Genomic DNA, 25,494 nt, shown 5'->3' with positions numbered 1-25,494 from the left:
CCCAGCCTGAGACAGGTTTTACAACCGACATACCTGCCAGGAGTGAAACATCTAGAAGTGCAAAAAAGTGATATCTTTAAAAACAGGGTCACTGTTTGGTGGTCACCTTATTTTTTTAAAAAAAAATCCTGTTTGTCTACATCCTGCCTTCTTTAAGGCTGATTTATTCTTTCAGACTCTGGACACATACTAATTTTATATCTGTCTGTGTTAATTTGGATAACTATACGCAAAGAGTGCAAATGACTCACAAAACCTACTTAGGATTTACCAGACATATCAGGATTCATTGTACTACTGTATATCTGCAGCCTAGTGAAAAAAGACGCAAGAAATTTTAAAAGGCCACAGATAGAGCCCTGATGAGCCAGTTTAATTCCTGGGATTTTATAAGTCAGGCTTGGTCTGAACCGAAAAGAGGCCAACTTCGTATCTCTGAACTCTCCCATCTTGTTCCACAGAAGGGGTTCAAGAAAGCAGTGGCCCGACTCCCCGACAGAAATGGAAAGAGAACCACCGTAGGCAGCAAAAGGAAGGGGCTGGCTGCTTATCTGAGAGGTGGGTGGGGCCTCCCCTTGCTGGGGGGGCAGGCAGGAAGGGGCTCTGCAGCCAGAGTAAAGTCATCCAAGACTCTGGAACCGCCAAGCATGGAAACCAGAAAATGCACATTGCGAGGAGGCTCGGAGAATTTGGACAAAGCGGGTTTTTGGCTGACTTGGGCCTGTTTTCCTCTGCTCAGGAATGGCGGGCCCGGACGGGGTTTTCTGGAACCCTCAGCTGGCTGAGTGGACTTGCCCCACACCCCGGGCTGAGTCTAGGACCAGGCCTGCCTCCGAATCAGGCTGTACTCTACTCTCCTCTCCTATAAACCGACCCCCACTCCTTCCCTTCTTTTTCTCCTCAGGACTACAAACCCGGAGCGGTGGCCTGGGATCAGGCCAACAGGCAGCCTTGTTCTGGCTCCGAACACTACCCTGCTCCAGGCACATCTCCCCTCTCCCTCCTGGCCCTGAATAAAATCAGGTGGGAAGGGAGGTGTTGGGGAAGACAGTGTATTCTCCCTAGTGCAACTGGAAATTGTTTACTTTCATTGTTTACAGAGTAGAAGAAGCAAAACCCTTGTCTTTAATTCACCACCTAGCTTGAAACTTCCTTGTATCACCAAACAGATGTAAAAGCCGGGAGGGTCAGAGCCCAATCGTCCATCTAGGGGCTGCTGGAGGATGGGCGCCTCCGAAGATGAGAACGCCCAGGACAGGTGACAGCCGAGGGCTTCACAGGGCAAGGGCAGTGCGAAGCCATAGCCTCACCCACCCACCACGTGGGTCTGCAAAGTGTCACTCCTGGTGACCAAGGACCCGGGGAAGAAGGAAGAACCCCACAAGCCAACTTCACAACTTTGGCTAAAGGAGAATTGAAAAACCGGCAAGAGGCACGGGCAGAGGAGACAGGCACGTGAAGACGAGGTCTGCGCCCAGCACACTGTGGAAATATCCGGAGGGCAAGACGGGAGGCCAGAACAAACAGCAGAATGCTGAAAACCCAAAGCCCGGCCGCCAACTACCGACCCCAGAAAAAGCCTGGGGATCCTCCAGGGAAGACGGTCCTTTCCCTTCCCCCACCGCTGCCAATGCGCTTTGGAGGCAACTCCCGCGGCCTTCACAGGTCCTCTTGGTGGGCTCTGGCCCTGACACCGCCTTGTTGGCCGGGACTGTTGCCTCTGCCGCAGCAGCAAAGGGCCAGGGCAAGAGGGGGTTTCTCTGAGCTCCGGGTGCCCTCTGCCTGGTCTGCACTCCCCTCGGCCCGGAGAGAACCTCTTTCTTGCAGTTGCTGTGGCAACAGGCAGTGCCCAGAGCCTGGGGCAGAGAGCCGGTGGCCAGGATGGTAACAGCCCGAGGTTTTCACTGCTCCGAGGGCTCGGGGAGCTGGGCGGGCCCTGTTCAGGGAAGCGGTTTCCCCCAAATGTACAATTTTAGGAGTTGGAAGGAAGACATTTTTCAATCCCTCAAAATGCATTGTCCCCCGCCGCCCAACTATTTTATCATCAGGATCACTGCCAAGGAAATCCGAGAATCCTCATTCCCCTGGTGTGGAGCCCCTTCGGAGGCTGGCACCAGGGTGCTCAGAGCTTAGGACTGTGCCCACCCCTCGGCCACAATCCATCCCTCACTGGCTCCCTTTCTTTTTTACCCTCTCTCCCCCTCTTGTGTCCTCCAGCTCCAACACAAACTGTTTGCATGGGAAGTCTCCCTCTATGACCCGATTCAGCACACACAAGAGAAAACTGTGGGCGACAGACCCAACGTCCTAACGAACTTGAGTTAATTAATGCTAAGGAAGAAAAGAGGCGCCCTCGCTCTGTTGAATCACGGTTCACTAGCCCTTTCAGTTTGCTGTGGGTGGAGGAAAAAAAAAAAGAGGCTTTTTGGTTCAAATATTTTTGGGGGGCGAAGGGAAAACAAAAACACCGCAGAAGGGCCGTGGAGGGCGAAGCTGTCAGTACCTGCCCAAGGGAGCCGAGGCAAGGGTAGCCAAGCGCTCTCCCCCAGGCTCTGGGCCTGAACGGTGCTGGGAAGGCGAGAAAGGGTTGGATAGGGGAGGGGATTATCCATTGATTGCCGGCTTGTTCAAATAAATCGCTCAAGAAAAATTACACTGTCAGACTGTAAGACACAGACATAGACATATATATTTTTTAAAGCCCAAACCCAGCAACTCGATTTCACCAGAGCCGTGAAAATGTTTTAACAGTGCAGAAAACCGAAGTACGGATGGCATAAGAACAAAAAATTTAAGTGTGCAGGGAAAAAAAAAAAAAAAAAGATGAGGTGGTAATGGGGAGGGGAGAACAGCTGCAATTTTGCTTTCCAGATGTTGACAGCAAAATGTAATTGGCATGGAACATCTTCCTTACCACTTTTTATCCTTTGGTCCTGAGATGTTAAAATCCCACAGCTAAACCTAAGTCTGCAGACAGTTTCCAGGCGCTGTGAACACGTGGATGGGTCATGAAGTCTCCGTGGGCCACATGCCTGCGAGTTTTTTATATCAGCCCACTAATTTTTACAAGCCCTCCCACCATTCCTCAGTGGGGAGACCTGAGCAAAACAGGCTGGAGAGCATTGTTATTTAAATAATAGTTATTATTATTTTGTAACCCTCGGCCTTTACTTTTGAGGCTGTGCCTTCCTTTAAAAAAAACCCAACAAACTTAAACTTAAGTGTGACACAGAGAAAGAAAGCACAGTTCTAAGGCTTCCACTCAATATGTTGTCACAAAGTGCACACACCTGTATACCCCCATCCAGATTAAGAAATAGAACATTTTCAGCACCACTCAAGGGGCCTTCAGTTTTTCAACTCCAGTGTTCTCATAATTCATATGTCTTAGAAATAGATCCTGCCCACACCGGTAGCCTCAAATTTGAGCACCTAAGTATACACGTGCATTACAGAGCTGAGTGCACTACTCATGTGACCATAAAAATTCATAATGTAAAGAAGCCTCTTAAATCCTCACTGCTGCAGAGGGCTATCTACACCTCTGTCTGTCCGTCTCTTTCAGTGCCTGCCCTATTCTGATCTTTCAACAGGGCAACTAACGGCGCAGTGGGGTTAGCAGACTATCAGGGCAAATGTGGGAGACAGACAGGGCCCACCAAGCTCAATTCAACAGAACAGCCACAGTGACTGAGGGGGGAGTAAGCAGGCAGGAACTGGGTGGCCGTGGTATGCATGGGTCATAAAAGTAACGTGGCTCTGCAGAGTCAGGGGTTCCTGAGAGTGAATGAGCACCTATCAGGACAGACTCTCCTCATCTCTGCCCAGAAGAGCCTCCCAGGGAGAGGAAGGGGGTGGCGTTGGCAGAAGGGGGCCTACAGTGTGAGGGGGTCCTGGAGTGGGGCTGGGAGGCCCAACTCTGCTGCAGCTGCCTCCACCTTCCCTGAATTCAGCCCCAGCTGGCTCCCCCGTCACTTTCACTCGCACTAAATTTACTTTATAATTTTAAAATTAAATTTTAAAAAAAGCAGGAAAGAGAAAGCACTGAAGGCAAAATACCTCCCACAATATCTCTCCGAGGGGGGGAAAAAGTTTCTGCTTATGTAAAAAAAAAAAAAAGAATGCAAGGGATTGCTGAAAAGCCTAAGCACCGAATAACAAGGAAAATAAAAGAGGAACACATTTAATTGAAAACACCTGAAGCAAATAAATAAATAAATAACTCCCTCTGCAACTCAAAGCCATTGTACAAGCCCCTACCCCCAATTTCTTGCCCACTTTCACCTTTCCTTTCTCACGGCAGCTGTGTCTTCCCGGAGCACCTCGGAAGCCTCTTTTCCTTTCAAGCCTATCCACCCCCTACACCTGGGGGAATGACCAAGGCAGCAGCTTCCTCTCTGAGCAGCCTGGAGCAAACCTCTGCAATCCTTACGAAGAGCTTCTTCTTTCTATTCTTATATCTCCCCAGGCTGTTCCCACCACTGCCCTGGACCCTGCACTTCTGCCCCAAATCTAGGCCCTGTGGGTAGCGGCACCATGGTGCGGCTGGACGCCAGGCTCAGCCCAAGTGGGCAGCTCTCCCCTCTACTAAGGGCACAGAGCTGCCAAGGCAAGCTCTCAAGGACTGAATTTTCTCTTCCTATTGCATTTGAGGTTGGAAAGAAAGAACTGTTCTGCTTAATTTAAAATATGACAAGGGATCTGAGCTCTATGAGCCTACAATCTCTAGAAATATTTGATTACTTTGGTGGGGGGGAGTTGCAGGGCAAGACTCTGCATCTGAGACCCTACACCCGACAGCCAGGGTTTGACTCTCCCACCAGCCAGCGGCCAGGGAAACACGCCCTCGGCTGGCACGGGGGTACCAGAGCCCGGCTCCTTTCTTCCTTTCTTTTTTAAATCGCTCTAGTGAAAACCAGGCAGTGGGTCAGGGCCCAGAGGCGGGGGAGGGATGAGGAGAGGGTTGTCTCTGAAGAGGGGGAAAAAGGAAAGGGAGGTTCCAACTCCGGGAGAAGAACGGCGGCAGAGGCAAGTTTCCCGGCTTGTGCCAGTTGGGGATTTGCGAATCAGACCAGAGCGGAGGGAAAGCAGTTGAGGAAAAAAAACAAAAAAAAAAACTGCATTAAAACTAACCAGCTTTGCCTAAAAGTGCGCCTTCCACCCTTAAATAAGACAATGCTGAGGGGAGAGGAAAGACGAGTTATTTCTCACTCTTTAATTATTCCAATGCTTAGCATTATTAAAAAAAAAAAAACCACACACATTAGCCAATGATACATTCTAACCCTCAACAAAGCTGGTATTTTTCTCTGATTACAGACTTTGCCGTGGCAAACCCGGGCTCCGACGACAGAGGCAGTGCAGAAGCGCGCTCCTAAATGAGAGACAATTTTATTAAAATCATAATCATTCCTCGCATTTCTCCAGCGCCTTTTCAGCGGCAGACATCCCAGGTGCCCCACGCCGGTTCTACCAGGGAACCGGCGGCCGAAAAGCTCAGTTGCCAAACACCGGAGGCTTGAGCTCCACCAACTGCCGGCATATATATATCCCGCCCCCCCCCCCGCTTTTTTTTTTAATGTCTGTTTCCATCATCCAGCCTCTGTCTCACGTTAAGGGAAAAAAAAGTGCAAAAACTCCTTTACAATTTTGAAAATAATTTTTTTAGAGAAGAGGGAAAATGTGACCCGAAGAATAAAAAGAGAGGAAAGGGGAGCTAAGTGTGGTTTGGAAGCTTGGGGGGAATGGATGCGGCGGGGATGGGGCACCTCTGGGTCAAGAGTACGGAAGACAGTGTCAACCGCTGCCCCCGGTCACCTCCCCAGTCGCAGCTGGAGAGGGCTGAGTCATCCGCACGTGGAAAAGGAAAAAGACCTAACACCATCAAAGCGCCCTGAAGTAATTCGGGTGATGAGAAGTCGGGTTTATGACTGGCTTCCGAGAGGCGGATCGGAGCGCTTTCTCTGAATGCCGGGGACTGCTAGAGCTTGGGGGGGCGGGGGTAGGATTTCACTAGGGAGATGCCTACCAGACATTAGCCTCCCCCTCCAACAGGTTAAGTCGGGGCCCACTCGGTGCACATGTTCTTTTTCCACTTTTCCTCTTCTCCCCCCTGGCCTGCCCAGAAGTGCTGCAAAATGGCTGGTAGCAATGGGCAGAGAGGCCTTAGCGCCCCAAATTCAAGAAGTCAGGGCCCAGGAAAGGCGGTGTCGATCAGAAATCTGGAGGGGAAATTTTATGTAAACGTTCTTAGAAGCTGCGCAACTCCCGCGGCCTGAGGGCGGAAAAGAGGGAAAGGGAAAGCGCATTTTCTGCCACTTAGTCACATTTCTTCCCTGTGTTCGCCGGAGGCCAAACGCCCCCAAACCCAGCCAACCCTTGAAACAAACAAAAATGCTCCCCTGCTAAATTTCCCCCGCCCTTATTCACACACAAAGAGGCGACTTGGGGAGAAATGGGGAGGCTCGTCCCCAGGCTTAGGGTCTGGCGGCTGAGACGAGCACGAAGGATTCTCTCCGTACTGACGCCCCAAAGTTGCCCTCGGATTCTGGGGCACTTAAGCTCTAAAAGTCCTTCGAGCGGCCAAAGAACAGGAATCATGAATTTCGCATTCTTTGCAAAGCCCTCGCGCGCATTATCGCCCATTGGATACCGAGAGGACACTGCGGGCCCCGAGCCCCACCCCGCGCGTCCGGGGAAGGGACCCAACCAGCCTCGAGGCCAAAATGCCGCCATCTGAGCCCCTTCTGGCGCAGGCCTCTGGTGCTGCAAATGGCTAAAGTCACAGAATGGGAACCAGGCCGGCCCTCGACGCCCGCGCCGGGTCACTTCTTGCTGGGCCGCGGGGAAGCCTGGGCCGCGCCCCGGGCGAGGTGTCGCGCCTGCGCAGTGCGGGGTCCGAAGGATGCCACAGCCACCCCCCGCCCCCCAGAGTCTAGTTGGCGTCATTCTGGGGCTTCGGCTGCGAGGCAAACGCCCAAAGCCTCGCCTAATGCCACTTTCCCTTCACACCCGTTCCCGGGCTCCCCTCACCTGCCCGCGGGGGCAGCGGCCCTCTCACGCCTCACTCAACGCTCGTTCGGAGCGGTTCCGCCGCGGGAGCGACCCAACCTTGTGCCACAGGCGCTTTCCGAATCCCGGGCTTTAGCACACCGCTTCCCGCCTTTTCGCCCGGCGCACGCGCACACCCGACTTTGCGCACGACCCTCCAGCGTCCCGGCCGTCCGCACCATCGAGGGGTGTGCGGTCCCCTTCTACCCTACGGTGTGTACGGCCCACGCAAGTGACAACGACAGTCAGCACCCAAGTTCCGCGCATGGAAAACACCCAGCCCTCCCCTTGCTGAGCTCCCCACCTCCCCTTGTGGGTCCCCACCACCCACACCCACCTATGTTTCCCCTGTCCAAGCGTGAGCCATTTGAAACGGGTCGGGGACCTGTCACACGCGAAAAGAATACCCAGGAGGTAACAATGAAAGAAGCTGTAGGCGGCAGGAGCCTGGCTAGGGGCGTACCCTGGGGCTAGCACACAGGCACCGGCGGCGCGTGTCCGCCGGAGTTTCCACAGATATACAAGCGGACTAGGGGGCTTCAGGGCGACGTGAGGGGCCGCCTGGATCCTCTCTTCCGGGCGCTCGGGAGAAGGCACGGAAGACGATCTTTCTTCCGCCGGGCCCGGAGCATCCGGAGCGCTTTGGTGGAGCAGTGGGGCTGTCTAAGGAGTCCTGGGACACCCTCCCCCACCTCCATTCAGTGATGCGCTTCTATTTTAAGACATCTCCCATCCCTCCAAAACCCACCCACACTCGCTCCTGAGGTCCACAGTGCGCACAGGGAACCCGCCTCCAAGCCCCCGGGCGCACCTGAGGGAAAGTCCAGGAGGGCTGGTAGCGCGCGGCCTGAGCTGCCAAGCTGGACTCAGGGGGGGCACATGGAAGTTTCGCCCGAGATGCGGGGCGGGGGTGGGGGCGTTAAATGGCCTCTTTGTGGAGAGGAATTGCGGGCCGTCACTCAGGATTAATTTAAGCAGCAACAGCAAACACACCAAAAAGCAATGTCTCGCCGCCAGCACCCACCCCCGCAATTGTGTTTCGGGTAGGGCTGAGGGATTCAGTGATGTAGCTCGGCCTTTCGCGGGAAGGGGGGTCCCTAGCCTTTAAGAACCACGGGCGTCCACAGTTGGGGGGGCAACTCCCGCCTCGCCCCACGGCCCCTGCAAGGAGAAATGTGTGTGTGTGTGTTCTGCATGTTTGGGAAGAAACCGAATAGGGATGGTAAAACCCAAGTACAAACATGGAGCGGAATGGGGGGGGGGAGGTTCTTACTTACAAGAAATATATATATATAAAGGCACAAATTTCCAATATAAATATAGCACATGCAGGGGCGCCACTGGGCACCCATTCTGGGGAGTCTCACCTGAGCCCCAGGGACATTTGGGGAGGCGGCTATTCCGAAAGAAATGGAAGCGGTGGGAACTAGGCCTGCGGGTCCCAGTCCCCTCCCCCCAAAGCCTGAATGCGGCTTTGCAGCCAGGTGCCCTGGGCGGCCTGGCAGGTGTGCCCCTCACGTGAAATACACGCGTGTGCAGACTGGGGAGGTGCGTGCCCGCGTGGGCCTGTTGCCATGTGCGTGGGCACCGGCAGTTCCTGCAGGCTCATCTCCCCACCTAAGCTCGGGACCCCCAGTGCCGGCGCAGGGCAATACTCGCGCTCTGAACACCGCTCAGGATGCAAGCAGGAGAGTGCAAGTGTGTGGTGTGTGTGTGTGTGTGCGCGCGCGCGTCTGTGTATATGTATGTGTGCCAGACCCCCATCTGATGTTGGACAAGGGTATATATTTATGGAAGGTGTGCTTCCAGCAGTCCCAAAGAGGTGTGGGGCCTGCGTATGCGCAGAGCAGGCAGTGCCTGGGATCCCGGCCGCCGGCGCCAGACTAGGGAACGTTGGCCACTCGGGTCTGAGCTTCTGTGCGAAAGCGTGCTTACGTGCGTGCGCGCGCCCGAGTGTCCGCAGAGCCGGGAGTGCGCCCACTCGGGCGCCCCGTCGGGGCCGCTGCACCGGGGAGTGCGCATGTGCTTGCCCTAAGAGCCGCCACGTGCGCCGGGACCGCCGTTGCCGCCACGCCGAGCCAGGATTTGGCCCCTGAGCGGGCCAGGGGGCAGGGCCCGCCGTCGCCCGGCGGGTCTCAGCGGGATGTCGTTGGAGCGGTGTTGGTTTTGGCCGTGGCTGCTCTAATGGGGGAAGCCCCGGGGAGCGGACGAGGGTGGAACAAAGAAGGGGAAAGCAAGGGAAAGAGGGCTGCAGAGGAGGAGGAGGAGGAAGCGCACTGGAATGCGGAGGGCCCTGGGGAGTGAGGGTGCAGGGCAGCCCAAGTCTCCTGGGCATGGCTGGGGCCGAGGGACTTGCCTGGAAGCCTAAGGCTGCCACTCCCACCCCTCACTGTGGATGGAGACAGTTTTGCAGACCCGGCACCTCTCTGCCTTCGAGAATCCTGGCCCCAGCCAAAGGCTCTGCAGGCTGCAGCCACCACGGGCCACAAGCAGCAAAGTGACATTTGGGCTGGAGGGCATGGTTCGCATTTCCTCAGGGGAGGGCATACCATTTGAGCCCTCTTATGCAAGGAACCAGGAGGCCCCTTCCCCTGTTTTTTTGCCTGGGTTGCTTAGAACCTCAGTTTTCCCCATCTGGGGAATGGGAAGGGAACTCCCATGGGGAGGGTCAGAAGGAGGAGTGTCAGTTGCATAGGACTGGGTTGAAAAGCAGGGTGATCTGTTTAAGTCTTGCTTGCCCCTGGGGGCCTTGCTGAGTACTTCCTGCCATCCCACTTCTAGCCTCATGACCTTGGCACTTAACCTTCTGGCCTCTGTTTCCTCATCTGTAAAACAGGTTACTCATACCTGCCTCCTGCTGGGAAGGTTACAGGAGGTCACGTGCGCCCGCCCACCCGCTGCCCAGGCATAATTGCTCTGGAGTTGCTAGCTGTTATTTTTATTGTGAAGTCTATGGCTGTGACAAGCTGTGACGCTTGGTGTGATCGCGTGAGGCTGGCTGTGTGTGTGACTGTGCCGCTGTGTGTGTGTGCGTGTGTGTGACAGGTTGTGTGTGAGACTGTGCGTGGACGACAGATTGTGCCGGTGTGCGGCAGTGCCTGTGACAGGCTGTCACTGCGCGACAGACTGCGGGTGGCGGGGTGTTGCGCGTACCGACTGTGAGTGGAGATGAAGTGGTGTGTGGGGCTGGGACCAGGGGACCCCCACAAACCTACCTCAGTGAGGGTCTGGCTGACAGACGGGGAGACTCTCAAGGCCTGGGGGTAGGTCGGTTCAGTGTCCTGTCCACCTTGGCGTTTCTATTGTTCAGTGGGACCCCACCTGCTTACAAACCTTGGGAGGTGCCCCTATGATGGAGCCTACCCCTCCCCAGGGGGACACATTGTGTCAGCTCAGATACCCATCCCCACCCCAGGAAGGTCATCAGGAACCTCAGGGCATGGAGGATCCCAGGCCTGGCTGGCTTTGGTGAGGGACACACACCCTGAGCCTGTTTTCCACGATTTCCCTGAGCTCCAGGCCTGGGGAGGGCTGGTGGAGACCCAGAGAAGGAGGGATTTAGGGAAAGACCAAGAAAAGCCAAGAGAGAAATGGAGGAAGAAGATGAGAAAAACAGAGACTTCCCTAGGAATTGGCGAACCTAGAGTTGCTTGAGGTCCGGGCCTCCAGTCAGGGTGGACACCCATTAGGTTTTTGGAAATGCCAGCTGACACCTACAAGCATTGCTTGTACCCTAGGCCTTGTGCTCAGATCCCACTTTAAGGGACTCACTGCTTCCTTCACTGATTTCAACCCAGTCACTCTTCTAATCAGTGTGGGATTCTACTTCTTACACCCCTCCCCGGGGCCCAGCGCCTCCTTCTACACTTGGAGAAACTGAGGCTGAGAAAGGGGAGGGGACCCATCTGAGCACCCACTCACGGCCCAGGAGACCTGAGAACTCAGGACTCCAGGCTTTGTGTCATGCACTTCCCCAGTGTGGAAAAACCTCACCAGCTGGAAAAACTCCAGGGCCTGTGGGTTGGGGGCAGCACCCTCCAAACCCCACCCTGCCCCCTTGGCGTGTCAGTGTGTGTGCACTGGGTGTATGTTCTGGGGAGTACTGTGGTCCTCGGCTGTCACGTGTCTGGTGTCACAAGCCACAGCATGATGTGTGTGTCCCTCTGCTGGTGTAGGCCTCTGTGTGTCTGTGTGTCCGTTCAGGACCAGCCCCTGCCAGAGAGAGGGGAGAAGTGTCGAAGCACCCCCCCACCCCACCCCCCCGAAAGTGTGTCTTTGATACTTGCAGCCTCGGCAGCGAAAAACAAGTTTCCACAGGGCCGCCTTGGGCTGAGGCCAGGCCGTCCTCAAATAACATTTGAAGTTACTTAGCAAACTTTGTTTAGTGCCGAGAGAGGCGGGCACCGGGCTGGGGGGGGGGGGGGCAGTAAACCGGTTCCTCCTAAGGCCCTTGTCCCTCTGTGGGCACAAGTGCCCAGCGTGGGGCTTGGATCCCCCCACCCCAGCTCTGGGGAAGGGGAACAGAAATCTTTAAGTCCAGGGTGGGAGGGGATAGGCTTGGGGGAAGAGGGGTTGAAGCACCCTCCAAATGAAGCCTGGCTTTTCCCATTTCTGTCCCTGGGCTTGAAGAGAAATGCCCGCCTGGTCTCCCTGGGGCCCAGAGGCTGACACCAGGTCCTAGGGTCAGTTCAGAAGTAGGAGTGTCTGCACTTCTCCGTCACCCCCTTTCTGCAGCCCAGCTCTGCCAACCTCGAGGCTGGTTGCACGAGCTGGCTTGAAGAATGTTTCCTCCTCCAGATGCACACACACAAGCACCCAGAAAGCCCCCCTTGAGCCCACATGCTCGGCCCCCCAAACCCTCTCCTCCAGGGTCCCCAGCCCCAGGCAGCAGAGGCCAGAGAACCAGCAATGGCGTTTGAAGTGAGGTTGGCGCCTATGGGAGGGGGAGGGGGAGGAGATGCCAAAAATGGTGAGCCATTACAGGCAAGCAGGCGGGAGAGGGAGGAAGCAAGCAGGGAAGATGGAAGCCAGGCGGGCATCCTCATTGAGCTCTGGGGTGCAAAGGGGCAGCGGGAAAAGCATGTTGGGCCCTTCCACAGAGCGGGCATGGGGGACAAGCCCCAGGTGGCACGCGGCGGGCAGGGGGCCCAGGAGGTGCCCGGCATTCCCCCACCCCCACCTCAAGCTTCGAAATGGAGACTGGCAGCAGCAGCCGCTCGGCTCTGCCCGGGCATGGGGTGGGGGTGGCGGGCAGGCAGGACGCCAAACCAAATGCCACCAGGCTGGGCACAAGGGTTGCCAGCCAGCAGGGCCGACCCCACCAGCTCCGGTCCAGAGCCCTCACACCTGGAGCTTTGGGGGTGGAGGGAAATGGGGGTCCAGTGGTGGGAATTGGGGGTCCAGCAGACAAAGCCGGGTCCCCTCAAGCCATGGGCAGTTCCCCAAGACCCTACAAAGATGGCGCAGCCTGGCACTGCCAGGGCGACAGGCTGGGTAAAAATAAACTGGACCCGCCCTGAGGGAGCTAAATCGAGGGGCCCAGGTGGAAGTGCCACTCCGGGCCACCAGCTGCCCCAGCCCCACCCCCCAGCTCCGAGCAGCCCAGTTGAGAGCACCCAGTGCCCATCGAGTCCCAGTTTTTATAGAGAAGAGGCCCCGGCCATCTTGTCCCCAGGTCTTAGGCCAGCATCCACAAGTAGGGATAACGGATGACCTCAGACAGCAGCAACAAGAGGCTGTGCGTTCCAGGCGGATGGTGCAGGCAACCAGGCTAAGTCACGTACCCCTGACCTCTGCACCGCCCCTTGGAGAGGGCAAAGGACCTGGGAGGCCGCACTTGAGCCATGGCAGAGCAACCAAATTGAAAGTCAACACTGAGCCGCGAGGTCGCCAGACCACCTCTGCTAAAAGCCATAGCTGCCCAGCACTTCCGAGGGCCTACCTGTTCTCGTTCCCCCATAACACCTATTGCAGTCTCAAATACTGGACACTCCCTTGTTTATCGGGTTCACAGTCTACCCTCCCACCGAGGCTGGCACCTCCACTCATTTTGCTCCTTGCTGAGCCCCCGGGGCCCAGAACAGGGCTGGCACCCAGGAGGTGCTTAGCAAACATTTGTGGAAGGAATGCACAGGCCCCCGGCTGCACCCCCAGCACGCGGGCTCCGGCGAGGTGCCCGGTAAGGTGCCCGGCAAGGTGTGGGAGAGGGCGTTGGGCCCTGCCAGGAAGGTGAGGACAAGCTTGGCCGGTGGGTGTGCAGAGAGGGTGGGATGACCGTCCACTCCCATTTTGAGCCCTGGGACAGAAGAGCTGAAGGTCAGAGCTGTAACTAGGGTTCAAGGGTCAACAGCTGGGACATGCTTTGAATGGTGGTATGGGGGCCGAAAGGGCCACTCTGAAATTTCATAAAGGCCAGAAAATAAGCTACATTTTTCTCCATTCAGTAAGATTTAGGATAGTGGTGATCAGAGAAGAGAGCAAGGCTCTACCACCTTCTAGCCCTTGGCCCTGATACAGGACACGTCTTCTCTGAATCTGCTTTTCATCTATCGAATCAAGCACTTCCTTCACATCAAGCACTGTTTTAAAGCACTTGGGATAAACCAACTCCTCTGATCCTTTCCACAACCCTATGAGAGGAAACTGAGGCCCAGAGAAGTCGAACGACTTGCCCAAGGTCACACAGCTACTGAGTAACAAAGCCAGGTTCATACCCAGGAAATTGGCTCAGAGGCCCCACTCTTCTAATAATGTCCAAATGTCCCAAACGCCAACAGTGCCAAAGTGGAGCAACCCGGTGTAACGTACTGTCAGACACACACATGGGCACAGCTAACCCTTACCATATCCACCTCGTGTGGAAGGATTCAGGGAGACGAGCTCGGGAGGCACATAGCTCAGGTCAAGACACAGCGCACATTCAGCACACCTTAGCCATTGCTATGATTTTGAGGACAAACACTCATTCACTTATTATCCTCTGAAAGGTTTCCTTCCTGTAGGACTCCACGAGCCACCGTTCTTCACTCTTTCTCCAGAGTCAGAAATAAGGAGTCAACGGCCAGAGGATTAATGAGACAGCCGCACGGGGAACAAGGGCCTCGGGGTCAGCCTCGCCTCCATCCTGGACTGTCTCAATGGCTGCCAGAAGCAAGACTGTGAAACGGGGGCCCAGAGGCAGGGCTGTTGTGGGCAGAAGCGAGCATGTGGCCTCGCAGGAGTATCCCCCAGGCGTCTACAAACCAGCACCTGGACTCAGAGCTCCCAGTTCCATCAGGAGAGGCTGGGGTGGTTCGATCTGCTGCTTAAAGACAGCTGGGGGCAGGGCAGGCAGGTAGAAGGGAAGGTACAAGGAGGGCAGGTCTCCTCTCTGAGGCTCCATTTCCAAGCAGGGCCAGGTGTGGCCCAGGTGCGAACGGGTGTGTGGGTGTGACCTTCATCCCCGTGTGCTGGAGCAGCACGGGATTGTTGTACGTGACCCACCATTTGTGCCCAGGCTTGTGTGTCTGTGAGGTGGGGGGAGCCGTGCACTTGTTGGCAATACCTGGGTCCTGGTGAGCAAGACAGTGTGAGACACTGTGCCAGCCACACTCTTATCCGGGTGTATTTGTGTGTGTGCATGCACGCACTTGGTGTCAGGGGCTAGCCAGGCTCCGGTGTGTGTGACTGCATGTGTCTAACAATATACCAGAGCCGAGTTTTTCCACTTCGGCCCAACGGTTGACACGAGGGCTGGATCGTTATTTGTGGTTGGGGTCATCTCTGTGTACTAAGGGTGCTGGGCGCCTTCCTGGCTTCCACCCACTAGGTGCCAGAGGCAAACTCTCCTCCAAGTGTGACAAGCAGATGTTTTCAAGCATTGCAAGGTGTGTGTGTGTATCAGCGTGTTTCTGAGAGTGTCACTGCGTGCATGTGCCATGCGCTTTTCGCCATAGGTCTGCTGGGTGGTGGCGATGCCTGCGTCTCATGGTGTGTTATTGTGTGACCGTGCGTACCCCAGAGTCGGCACCCACGCGCGTGTCCCTGTGCACGTAGCCCGAGTCGCTGTGTTTGGTGTGGTGGGGGCATCTCCAAGTGTCTGCGTGTGAAGCGAGCCCCTCTGTATGGGAACCCCAGTGTCTGTGTGCCCCGGTGTGCCATGCCTGTGTGTGACAACGTGCTTCTTTGTGCCTGTGTGTGCCAGTGAGAGTGTGCAACTTTGTGGGAGACGGACCCAGAATAAACCCCCAAGATGATTCAACTGAAGCCGATATTTGGATGGACCATCTCGGACGATTAGGCCCTCAACGCTCCCCCTACCACCCCAGCTCCTGGCTGCCCCGGACAGAAAGCTGCCTCCTAGGGCCAAGAGGGTGGGGTGCTCCTCCAAGTTGCCCCTTCCTCCAGCTCTGCTCCTGCAGATTCAGGTGGGGACAGACCCCCGCCTTTGCCTGATATGTGCCAGGAAGGCTGGCACGGAGCTTCCAACCGAGGGGGCAGGGTTCTGGGCGATGGTGGCGGCACTGCCCCCTGCCTGCTGCTGGCCACCACCCCCAGTCTCTGCTCAGGGTGGGGCCCAGTGGGGGGAGAGCTCCCCAGTGCAACCCCGGCTTCCGATTGGCTATGGAGCGCCGCAGTGCCCGCCACCCGCCTCCCCCTCCCCGGCTGGCGCAGCCACATCGGTAGTGATGGCAAACGCAGCTCGGAGTTCTGGGCACAGCTGCGCCTCGCAGAGGCCTGCCAGCCCCACCAGAAGCCAGACACCCCAGCTCCGTGCCCCCGACCCCTCCCCACCCGCCCGCCCGCCCAACCGGGCAGCAAAGTCACCCCAGCCACTGCTCGCTCAGGCTGCCAGGCCCAGTCCACCCAGCCCCCTCGCCCGCCGGGCCTGTGCCCCCTTGGCCCAGCCCGCCTGGGGGCCCAGGCCCCTGCACGCGGCCACTCCCGCCCTCAGAGGGGCTCCTCCGGAGTGGGGGGAGGCGGCAAGGAAGGGGGGCGGGGAAGGGGGGAGCTAGCCCTTCTTTTAGTGAACGCGCCCAGAGCTGGAGCCAAAAATCGAGGAGGAGAGATATTCAGACAGAGCCAAGATGCGTTTGGCAGGAGGAGAGAGAGGGAGAGAGGGAGCGGGAGGAGGGGACGAGAGAGGGAGGAAAGAGAGGGGGCAGGGGAAATCAGGGAGGGGGCTTCAGTTTCCAAACCATGCTCTCAGAGCCTCCGAGGGTCAGCAGGGTGGTGCGGGGGTGGGGGACCCGGGGCCGACTTGGCCCCGGGGGCAGTGGGCTCAGGCCCATGGAGACAGCCGGACACCCCAGCTGGCCAGGCCAAGACGGACACGGGCAGAAGCCAAGATCAATGTGCGCCGGGCAGACAGAGCGAGGCCTGTGGGCGGCCCAAACATACACCCGCACCTCACCACACAACGGGCTTCTGTCCATGCCGGGCCAGGGGCAAGGGTGGGGCCCACAGCAGGGCCACCACGGCCGCCAGACCTCAGGGGAAGCCTCGGAGAGTCCGGCCTACTCCCAGCCGCTAGTTTGGGCGCCATAGTGGGCCCTTTGCAAGGTGCCGAGAGGCCAGGGGAGGCCACGGAGAGGGGTCCAAGTGGTCAAACAGCAGCCGATGGTCAGCGGGACGAGCCTAGGACACACAGTGCCCTGGGGGTGATACCTGTCGGCCCGCACAGGGAAGCGGGTACGCCCACACAGGTGGACACAGGCAGGCCGCCCCACACACGAAGACACACTGATACACCACTTGTCGTGACGGCCAGACACGGGAGGCTTCGATCGATGATTTGTTTGGTGACGTTCCACAGCGGCACCTTGACACAGACCACATCGGGCATCCTGACACCCGTGGTGACACGCCCCCACCTCGGTGTCACCTCAATACACAGAGACGGAGCCGGGGGTGACCCTCAGAGACAGCAGGCAGCGTCCACTGACACACCCTCGGAGACACAGGGCCACTTGGAAAGGGAGCCACGCAGACACGCACAGCCATCTTCCGGGAAATGGTCCTCCAACGGCTCGCCGTGCCGATGAACGCACACGCGAATCGGGAAGAATCCGGGGAGCTGCTCAGGGGTGTCCCCCTACCTGGTCCCTTCACCTCCACATCCAGGGGTTTGGGGGTCGGAAAGCACAGACTGCATTCTCTCCCCTCCGCCCGCCGCTAGGAGGGACAGGAGCCCCCTCCTCGGCGCTGTGCTGGAGGGAAGCACCAGTGTCTCGGCCTCCTCAGCCTCTCTGTCCCGCTGGAGGAAATTGTGAGACGCCCCCCCCACCCCGCCCTGCCCCCTGTGCCTGCAGTTCAAGAGCAGAGGACAGGAACCAAGGGGACCAGAAAGGCCAGGCTCCCCGGGGGCTGGAAATGGAAGCCAGTGGTCTGACACTGACCACCAGGAAGCCTTTGCTGCCAGCCACAGCTGCACGCCCGCCCCCTGCACATACCCACAATGCCCGCTGGACCCTGTCAAGGGCCCTCATAGGGTCCCGCACAGGCATCCCATCCCCACATTGGGCCCAGGTGACGACATGCCCTGATGCAGACACAGAAATGACTCTGGAGCCACGAGTATGTCTACACTGGGATCCACCCAGATTCCTCAGTTTTTTGACCCACTCACATCTGAAGACTCACATGCACACACCCTTGCACACTCTGGCCCAAGGCCTCAGAGCCTGGCCTCAAAGCCAGCTTGGTCGAGGTCAGGGAAAGGACCAGGGGCAACCGAAGCCCCCTACAAATGCCATCTGGTTCCCACAGGGCAGCCCAGGTCTTGGCTCTCTCTCTGTCCCCTCCCGCACCCTCACCATCACCTCTCCCTGCCTTGAACCCCTGCCATCCATCCCTTCCACAGCCCCCTGCGCTGCCCGCTCACCCCACCCACCCACCGCCACCTACTTGGCCTCCAGTAGCCCACCTGAGGAAAAACAGCTGGGCCATGGGCTGGCCTCTTTTCCTTCCCAACTCTTCTCTTGCTTCCTCCTTCCTCCAGGCAGTCCACTTGGATTTCTATGATTGGGAGGTGCTTGACCCTGCCCTCCATCCCTCCGGAGTGGCCTTCCCTCAGGAGGGCCTGCGGCTGGCCTAACAGTGATAACCAAAATGACACATCATTCCTTTCCTTGACCACACGCTACATGCCAGGTACAGCCCTGAGCCTAATCTCAGTGTGAGAAGTCATTATCATTATTGCCCATTGGAATATTTTTAATTATATTTTACTGCCCATTTCACAGACCAACAAAATCCTGTGCTTCCAGTCACGGGATTAGAAGATGCAGAGCTGGAGCTCAAACCCTGAGCTATCTTTGGCCAAGTCTCACACTCAACCTCTGCTCCCACGGCTCCACCTGGGAGCCCCTGAGGTCACATAAGACCTCTGGACCGGGCCAGCAATGCCTGGTTCTAGTCCCCACTGTGTTAACCCAGCAGAGCCCTCAGCTCTGAGCTCCGTCCATCTGAGCTCAACCTCGCCCCAAGCATGGGATACTCTGTCCCAGCTGGTCGCCACACTTGCCTCCTGCCCCCACCCCCACCCCCAGCAATGGGCACTGAGGAGGCAGGGCCAGAGCCAGAGAGAAAATTTGCCACAACAAGGGGGGGTCTCATGTTGGCGTCAGGATGGGGAGGAGAAGCTTCACAGGGACAGAGAGGTGGCCACAGAGACCCAGGGAGAGAGCAGGGGGACATCAGGGAGGCCCCAGCCCATCACCCTCCCTTGAAGGAGTATGTATGTGATTGTGTGGAAATAAGGGTACGTGAACATTCCGCTGCTCCTGCCGCCGCGTGACAGGCAATGTCGGTGAACATGCGTGTCTGTGTACCCACCTGGGTAAGCCAGCAGCCTCATGTCTTGTGTCGAGGTGTGTGTCTTGTGTCAGGTCTGTGTGAGCGAAGACACACTTGAGTCAGCCTGTATCCGAAGGTGTCTGGACGGTATTGCTGTGTTTCCGTGAGTTTATGTAGAGACACGTGCCCTATATCAACGGGTCCGTGTGTGTTGGGGGGTATGTGTGTGTGTGTGTGTATGTGCTGGTAGGGACAGAACACAGGTCCACCTTTTCCTGTGTCCCTAAGTTCGTCCATCCATGGCCGTGTGTCTGGACGTCAGCACAAATGCGTCGTTCGTGTCCTCATCTTGGCGGCAGCGGTGGTGTATCTGTGTGTGCACATCCTGTGTGCAGTTCTGTCTGTTAGGAGTGGGGGGCCTGCCATCTACCCCACTCCCCTCAACAGAGGACTCAGGCCCGTGACTGCAGTGGGCTTAAACAGCCCCAGCAAGCACCCCACCCAGCCACCCTGGATTTCGATGCTTTTTCCACCAGGAGATTCTTCCCCCCCGCATCACCACGTCCGCCCTTCCCCCTCGCCCACAGTGCCTCTCCCCGCCAGGGCCCCGCTGCTCCAAGCTCGTTCCTGCTCAATCATTTATTGACTTTAAAATCGAAGCCAATTCTGGTTTGAAAAAAAAAAAAAACCACACACACACACACACACACACACACAACGAGGCCAGGGAGAGAGTCCGAGACTCGAGGGGGAGGATAGAGCAGAGATGGGGCCAGAATCAGAGAGAGACAGGGAAAGACAGCGACAGTCACAGATATAGGACAGTGAGAGAGACGGAAAAGGGGCAGAGAAAGACAGAGATACAGGAAAAGACGAGACTGGCAGAGCAAACTAGGGAAGCAGAACGATTTATAAAAACAGAGACTAGCTCCCAGAAATGTGACTGGCAGGAGGGGCAGGCTGGACTCCACTGACCAGTCAACAGCAGCCGCCTGCCCAGAGCTGAGGAGCGCAATCCAGCGAGCCCATGCCCCCTTCTCTCCCCAGACACCCTGCCACACTCAGGCCTCCAACACAGAGCTGACCCCTTGCTCCCTTCTGGGGTGTCAAAGAGCCAAGGCCTGGCCATCGCCCTGAGTCTGGGGGCTACCCCAGCCCTTCCTCATCTTGTCACCAGTGGACCAGCTAGTATTTTCTTTCCCAGGGTGCTGTGATGTCTGAGGAGCCAATTTCTCACCCAGGCCAAGGAGGAGGGTAGGCCTGAGAGCTAAGCGTGCGGCTGGTGGGCCAAGGGCCGCTAAAGCATGAGGTCTTGATTCCACTAGGCCCCAAATAGTCACATTGGCCAGCCATAGCTCACACCCAGCTAGGTATAGGGGTCGTTGAGCAGGGGGCTGGCCAGTCAGAGGGGCCACCCTGACTGATGGTGGGTGTGGGGGCCCCCCACACTGCCATCAAGGCCAGAGTGCTTGCTCACACCTGCATACACACTGTGACACACATGTGTGCATATGCACCTCACTAACGCGTACTCACACCTGCTTCTGTACAGGAAACCCCTTGCTCCTGGCCACACACATGTCCATACCATGCAGGGCTGCCCATGCCTGATCCACAAGGCCACATGCAGACACCAAGACTGACACTCACTCTCTCTCTCTCTCACACACACACACACACACACACACACACACACTAGCATCTGGGGATACAAGCATTCTGTTTGTTGAAAGGGGGGCCGACACAAACCCCTGACATACCCTCTAGCCCCTTGCCACAAACCACACCCGCATTGCAGCCATATTCATGTGGACTCCCATTCCCCAGCCTGGGCACACTTGGCACACAGCTGGCAAGGCTCAGATCGGCAGAGGGGACAATTAGGAACCCAGACTTGGCCTTGAGATGCCCCCCCAAACGTAGGCTCTGCTGGCAGGCAGAGCTAGGCAGCCCCCAGGTGTCCCTCTGCGGAGTCTGGGTTGCCAGCCACAGCATGGCCCAGAAGACAGGGCTACCAGGGCCGCTGTGGGGCTCTGGGTAGCTTCTGTGCCCTCTCAGAGCCTGAAGCCACCTCCAGGGAGGGTGGGGTGGCAGGGCACACATCCCCCCGGGCCTCTTTCGCCCTGCACCGAGCGCGGTGCTGGGAACTTCGCTGGAGGCGGGACGCGCTCTCGCAGCGCGCCAAGGTCGGCACAGCGCCCGCGGCTGACTCGACGGCGTGGCCGCAGCACGATCGGCAGTTGTCCGCGACTCCTTCCCGCCCCTCCCGCCTCCAGGCAGCGGGACGGGATTCCCCAGACCCGCCTGGTCCGCGGCGCGGCAGTCAGCCGGGGTCGCTGGGGCCGGAAAGTTTGCGCTAAGGAAAGTTCTTTTTTTTTTCGGGGTGGGGGGGCGCGACTGCGGCGTCCAGGGTCGGCGAAGAGGCGCGGCCTGGGCTGGCAGCCGGCCCGTCCCTCCCTCTCCTCCCCTGCCCCACAGAAATTTGGGAGCCCCGCCATTTTCTTAGCCCCGCTCCCATGTGAGGCCTGAACAAAGACTTTGGGGAGACGCCCGGGCCGCTCGGCCCGCCCCGGGCACCCCGGCAGCACGCAAGGGCCATCGCCACGCACGCCGGCCGCTGCCACCCTCCGGAACCGCTGCTCCCGCCCTAGGGAACGCCGCCAGCCCCAGTCCCCGCAAGGCGCCCTGCGGACCACCCCCTGCCACTCTGTCACCCCGCAAACACTGCCAGCGGCCACGCTGTCCGGGTGCACGCCACAGTCGCCCACAGGTCGGCGGGAGTCCCGCTGCCCACTGCACCCCAGTCGAGCGCGCGCGCGCGCACACACACATACACACACACACTCACACACACGCACTCCGGCTCCGCGCTCCAGGGGCAGCGCCACGCACGCAGCCAGCCACCCCCGGAACCCCAACAGGAGTCTGCCCCTGGGCCAGGGTCGCACGCGCACCGGGGCGTCCGGACGCGTGCCCGGATTCCCCATCGCCCGGCTTGCACCCCTCGGCCGCCCGCGGGCTCACTCCCCCCAGCCGCCGCGCTCCCCCTCCGCCCTCCCGCCCGCGCCGCCGGCCGGCCTCCTGCGCCCGCTCCCCTCCCGGGTCGCGCGGGGGCGGCGGCCGGTACCTGGGTGAGGCAGTACGGGGAGTACATAGCTGGACGCCCGGGCGGGAGCGCGGCGGCCGGCCGCGGCGAGAGGAGGCCCGGCAGGCGGCGGCCGCGCTCGGGCTCCGGCTCCGGCTCGGCTCCTCCGGCCTCCGCCGCGCTGCGCCCGCCCGGCCCGCGGCCCCGCGCTCGGCCCGGCGCCGCTCCGCGCTCGCCGCTCGCAGGCTCGGCCCCGCCGGCTCCGGGGCCGCCGCCGCCGCCGCGCTCGCCGCTGCCTCTCGCGTCCGCCGCCGCCGCCGCCGCCGCCGCGCGTCTACTCCATGCCGCCGCCGCTCGGCCGGTCACCCTCGCCCGCCGCCGCCGCCGCCGCCGCCGCCGCCGCGCTGTGAAAGTGAAAGTTTAGACAAAGTTTGGAAGCGGCGCACTCCGGGGAGAGGGAGCGGGCGGGCGGCGCGGGCGGGAGGAGGGGCGCGGGGAGGGGCGGGCAGGGCGGGGGAGCGACGGCCGGCGCGCACACACATACACACACACGCATGCACGCACACATGCACACACACACACGCAGACACACGCGTGCGGGGGCGCACACCGACGCGGCCACCCCGACACGTGCTGGCCCGCGTTCCAAAGCAGACACACGCTGACACGCAGTGAGGCTCGGACCTCCCCATACATGTCACGTACAGAACTCACTGCCACACGTTCCACGGTCCGACAGAGCACACGCAGACACCTACACACGCAGCATGGACACGCAACCCACACACATGCACCGACACACAGGCACACACATACACAAGACTAGGAAAGCAACCCACGATGCACGCACTGACACGCACACAGGGCCCACCATCACACGATGATGCCCACACACATGCATTTCAACAACAAACCGTGTTTAGACTCCCCAATACAGGTGGACACACTCCAGTACGAGCTCACATGGACACACATTGATACCACCAAGACGCACATCAGTGCAGGTTGACGCCTACAGATTCATCCTGATACACTGACACTGGCATGATCATACAACCACATCCTCACACTCTCCAGACACACAACTGCTATACACAGACACCCAAATGTACCTGCAACACACACACACAAAGTTGCACCAAAAAACCACCTTGGCAGTTATGAAGATACACTGACACATTGTCACACAAAGACACACCATCAGACGCCAGGATATATGTGCCAAACGCAGGGAAAGCACTGATACGAAGCGACGGTGGCAGTCACAGCTACACACAGGCACACATACCACACGCCTGATGCCCGGATGTACACAAGTGTCACACACAGACACCCAGGCCCCTCCCCTCACACACACACACACACACACACTTGTCCTTGGACCTGCTCATGTACATACACAAATCTTCCAAGGGTCACATGTCCCAACCATTAGGGACAGAATTGGACATGGAGGCCTCGGGTACAGTACTCACACCCCCTGGTGAGGCTCCCTCCCCTCGTGCAGGCCCCTGATCCCCCATTTCCGGATCTAGGAGGAATGGGGAATGGGTGGAAGGTTGGTGCTGGGAATCCTGGCATGGGGGCAGGGGGAGCCCTTGAATGACCCCCAGGGTGGGTGGGGAGGCAGTGCCTGCAGCCCCCAGGCAGCTCCTGCCCAGACAAAGCTCCCTCCTGCTGCCAGCACCTTCTCATCCTCCTGGGCCAAGAAGCTGTGGCAATTCTCAGCTATGCATTGTCTGCTGGAAGCATGTTGATGCCCAGGTGTGTGTGTGTGTGTGTGTGTGTGTGTGTCCGTGTGGGGTGAACATATACCTGAGGGCATATGTTCCCGGTCACATTGCATCATTGAGGCAAGGTGGCCAACATTGTGTCTCAGGAGTCTGGGTGGGTCTGGCTGTCCTTTGGGGGGAAAGGAGATGGCAGGTCAGTGTATGTCTGCCCTGGAGTCTCTGAATGGACCAGTGTGGTGGAGTAGCAATGCGGGTCTGGCTGTGTGCCTGGGGGTGTCTATGAGTCAGAGGGTGAGTGTCTGCCAGGCTCTGTGCCTAGCACTGGGGACATAGTAAGGAACAAGACAAAAGATCCGGCATTGGGTGCACTGACATTCTAGTTGGAGTCACGTATATGAAGGGTCTGCTCTTTGACAGGAGGTGCTGGTGATGAGGATGCCACCGTGTGTGTGTTTTGAGCTGACCCCAGTATGTGCACCAACTCTGAGCCTCTATCAGAAAGTGTCAGTGAATGTGACAAGCTTGTGTGTGTGTGGTATGGATGTAGGTCTCTCTCTGTGTCCCAGAGCATGTGTACCCAGTCAGTCTGCCTGTAATCAGGAGCTGTGTGGCAGAAAGAGTGAATGGGTGTCCCTAGAAATGTGTTTCTCTCTGCGGGGTCCCTGTGGATCTGGGGCCCTGATGAAGATCTGCGTGTACCAGTGTGTGTGTACACAGGTGCCTCTGTGTGTCGGGTAGCCAGGGCTCTGTGTCTTTTCAGAGAGTGGGGCTGTGTGTAACAGGCTGTGTTGGTGTGTGTGACTAGGTGTGTGTGCGCGCGACGCGTCGGGCGGGGGAGGTCTCTGTGCGCGTGAGAATGTGCCTGGTTACGTGTGTGTCTGTCCCTGCCGTTCTCGGGGGGCTATATCCCAGGGTCCCACCCATCTGCCCCGGCCTTCCCGCTCAGCATCGCAGCCGCCGCCGATGCAAGGCCGTGGCAGAGGGAATCGATACGTCCTTAAAAATTCAAGGGCTTCTCGTAAACAGAAACTTTTAACACCGTTTAAAGTTTCAGGGCCGCCGCTGCTGCCTCGCCGCCGCCGCCACCGCTGCAGCAGGAGGGCGTGGGGGAGGAGGCACCGGAGGCGGGGTCGGGAGCCAAGGAGAAGGGGCGGGGCCACATGGGGGATGGAAGAGAAGATGCGGGAGGGTCTGGGGGCTCTGCGGGGCTGAGGGGAGGGGCAGAAAGGGGATTTGGGGATCACGGGGGCCGGGGGCCTGAATGGCTCAGGAAAGGATGTGGGGGATAGGCTAAGGGGTGGAGAGCGGGGGAGGGGAGGAGAGCAGGAAATGGTGGGGGCGGGGACGGGTCTGGGGGCCTTTGAGGAGGCCCAAGAGAGGCTGGGACTGGCTAGGAGAAGCAGCTAGGGATCTGTAGGCCCGGGAGGGGTTTGGGGGGACCAAGGTGGGGCTTGGATGGCTTAGGGAAGGAGCAGAGAATAGATCTGGGGGTTATGGGGGCCTGAGTGAAGGGGACACCAGAGCAGTGTGGGCCTCTGGGCTGGAGGAGGGCGGTGAGAAAGGTTTGGGGAGTGGGGAAGAACTGGTTGAAGGGTTTGGGAGTGTCTGGGATCTTTAATATAACTCGAAGCTTGGGGAGACCCCCCCACAGCTAGGGTGGCCTCCTTGTAGTGCGAAAGTGTTAGTCACTCAGTCATGTCTGACTCTTTGCCACCCCATGGACTGTAGCCCGCCAGGTTCCTCTGCCCATGGGATTCTCCAGGCAAGCCTTTCTGTTCTCCAGAGGATCTTCTCTACCCAGGTATCGAACCCAGGTCTCCCACATTGCAAGCAGATTCTTTACTGTCTGAG

At 58.3% G+C, this 25,494-nt stretch overlaps 1 protein-coding gene across 5 annotated transcripts in view; it reads right to left on the bottom strand.

Annotated features, from left to right (window-relative positions):
• The window catches only part of NFIX (nuclear factor I X), a 97,377-nt gene extending 75,297 nt beyond the window's left edge, over positions 1-22,080 (bottom strand). Inside the window, exon 1 of one of the 5 annotated variants that reach the window (XM_043466852.1) lies at positions 21,953-22,080. In XM_043466852.1, the coding sequence (XP_043322787.1) occupies positions 21,953-21,979 (27 nt within the window). In that variant the 5' untranslated portion in view covers positions 21,980-22,080. Of the gene's footprint in view, positions 1-4,284; positions 4,304-7,032; positions 7,052-17,953; positions 17,975-21,779; positions 21,799-21,952 lie in introns of those variants that run through there. The other 4 variants (XM_043466851.1, XM_043466847.1, XM_043466856.1 and 1 more) reach the window with 4 other exon arrangements.
• Between the last annotated feature and the right edge of the window lie 3,414 nt (positions 22,081-25,494).

Source organism: Cervus canadensis, chromosome 4 (assembly GCF_019320065.1).
Source record: "Cervus canadensis isolate Bull #8, Minnesota chromosome 4, ASM1932006v1, whole genome shotgun sequence".
NCBI classification, from domain to species: Eukaryota; Metazoa; Chordata; class Mammalia; order Artiodactyla; family Cervidae; genus Cervus; species Cervus canadensis.
This window is presented reverse-complemented; position numbering and strand designations above follow the sequence as displayed.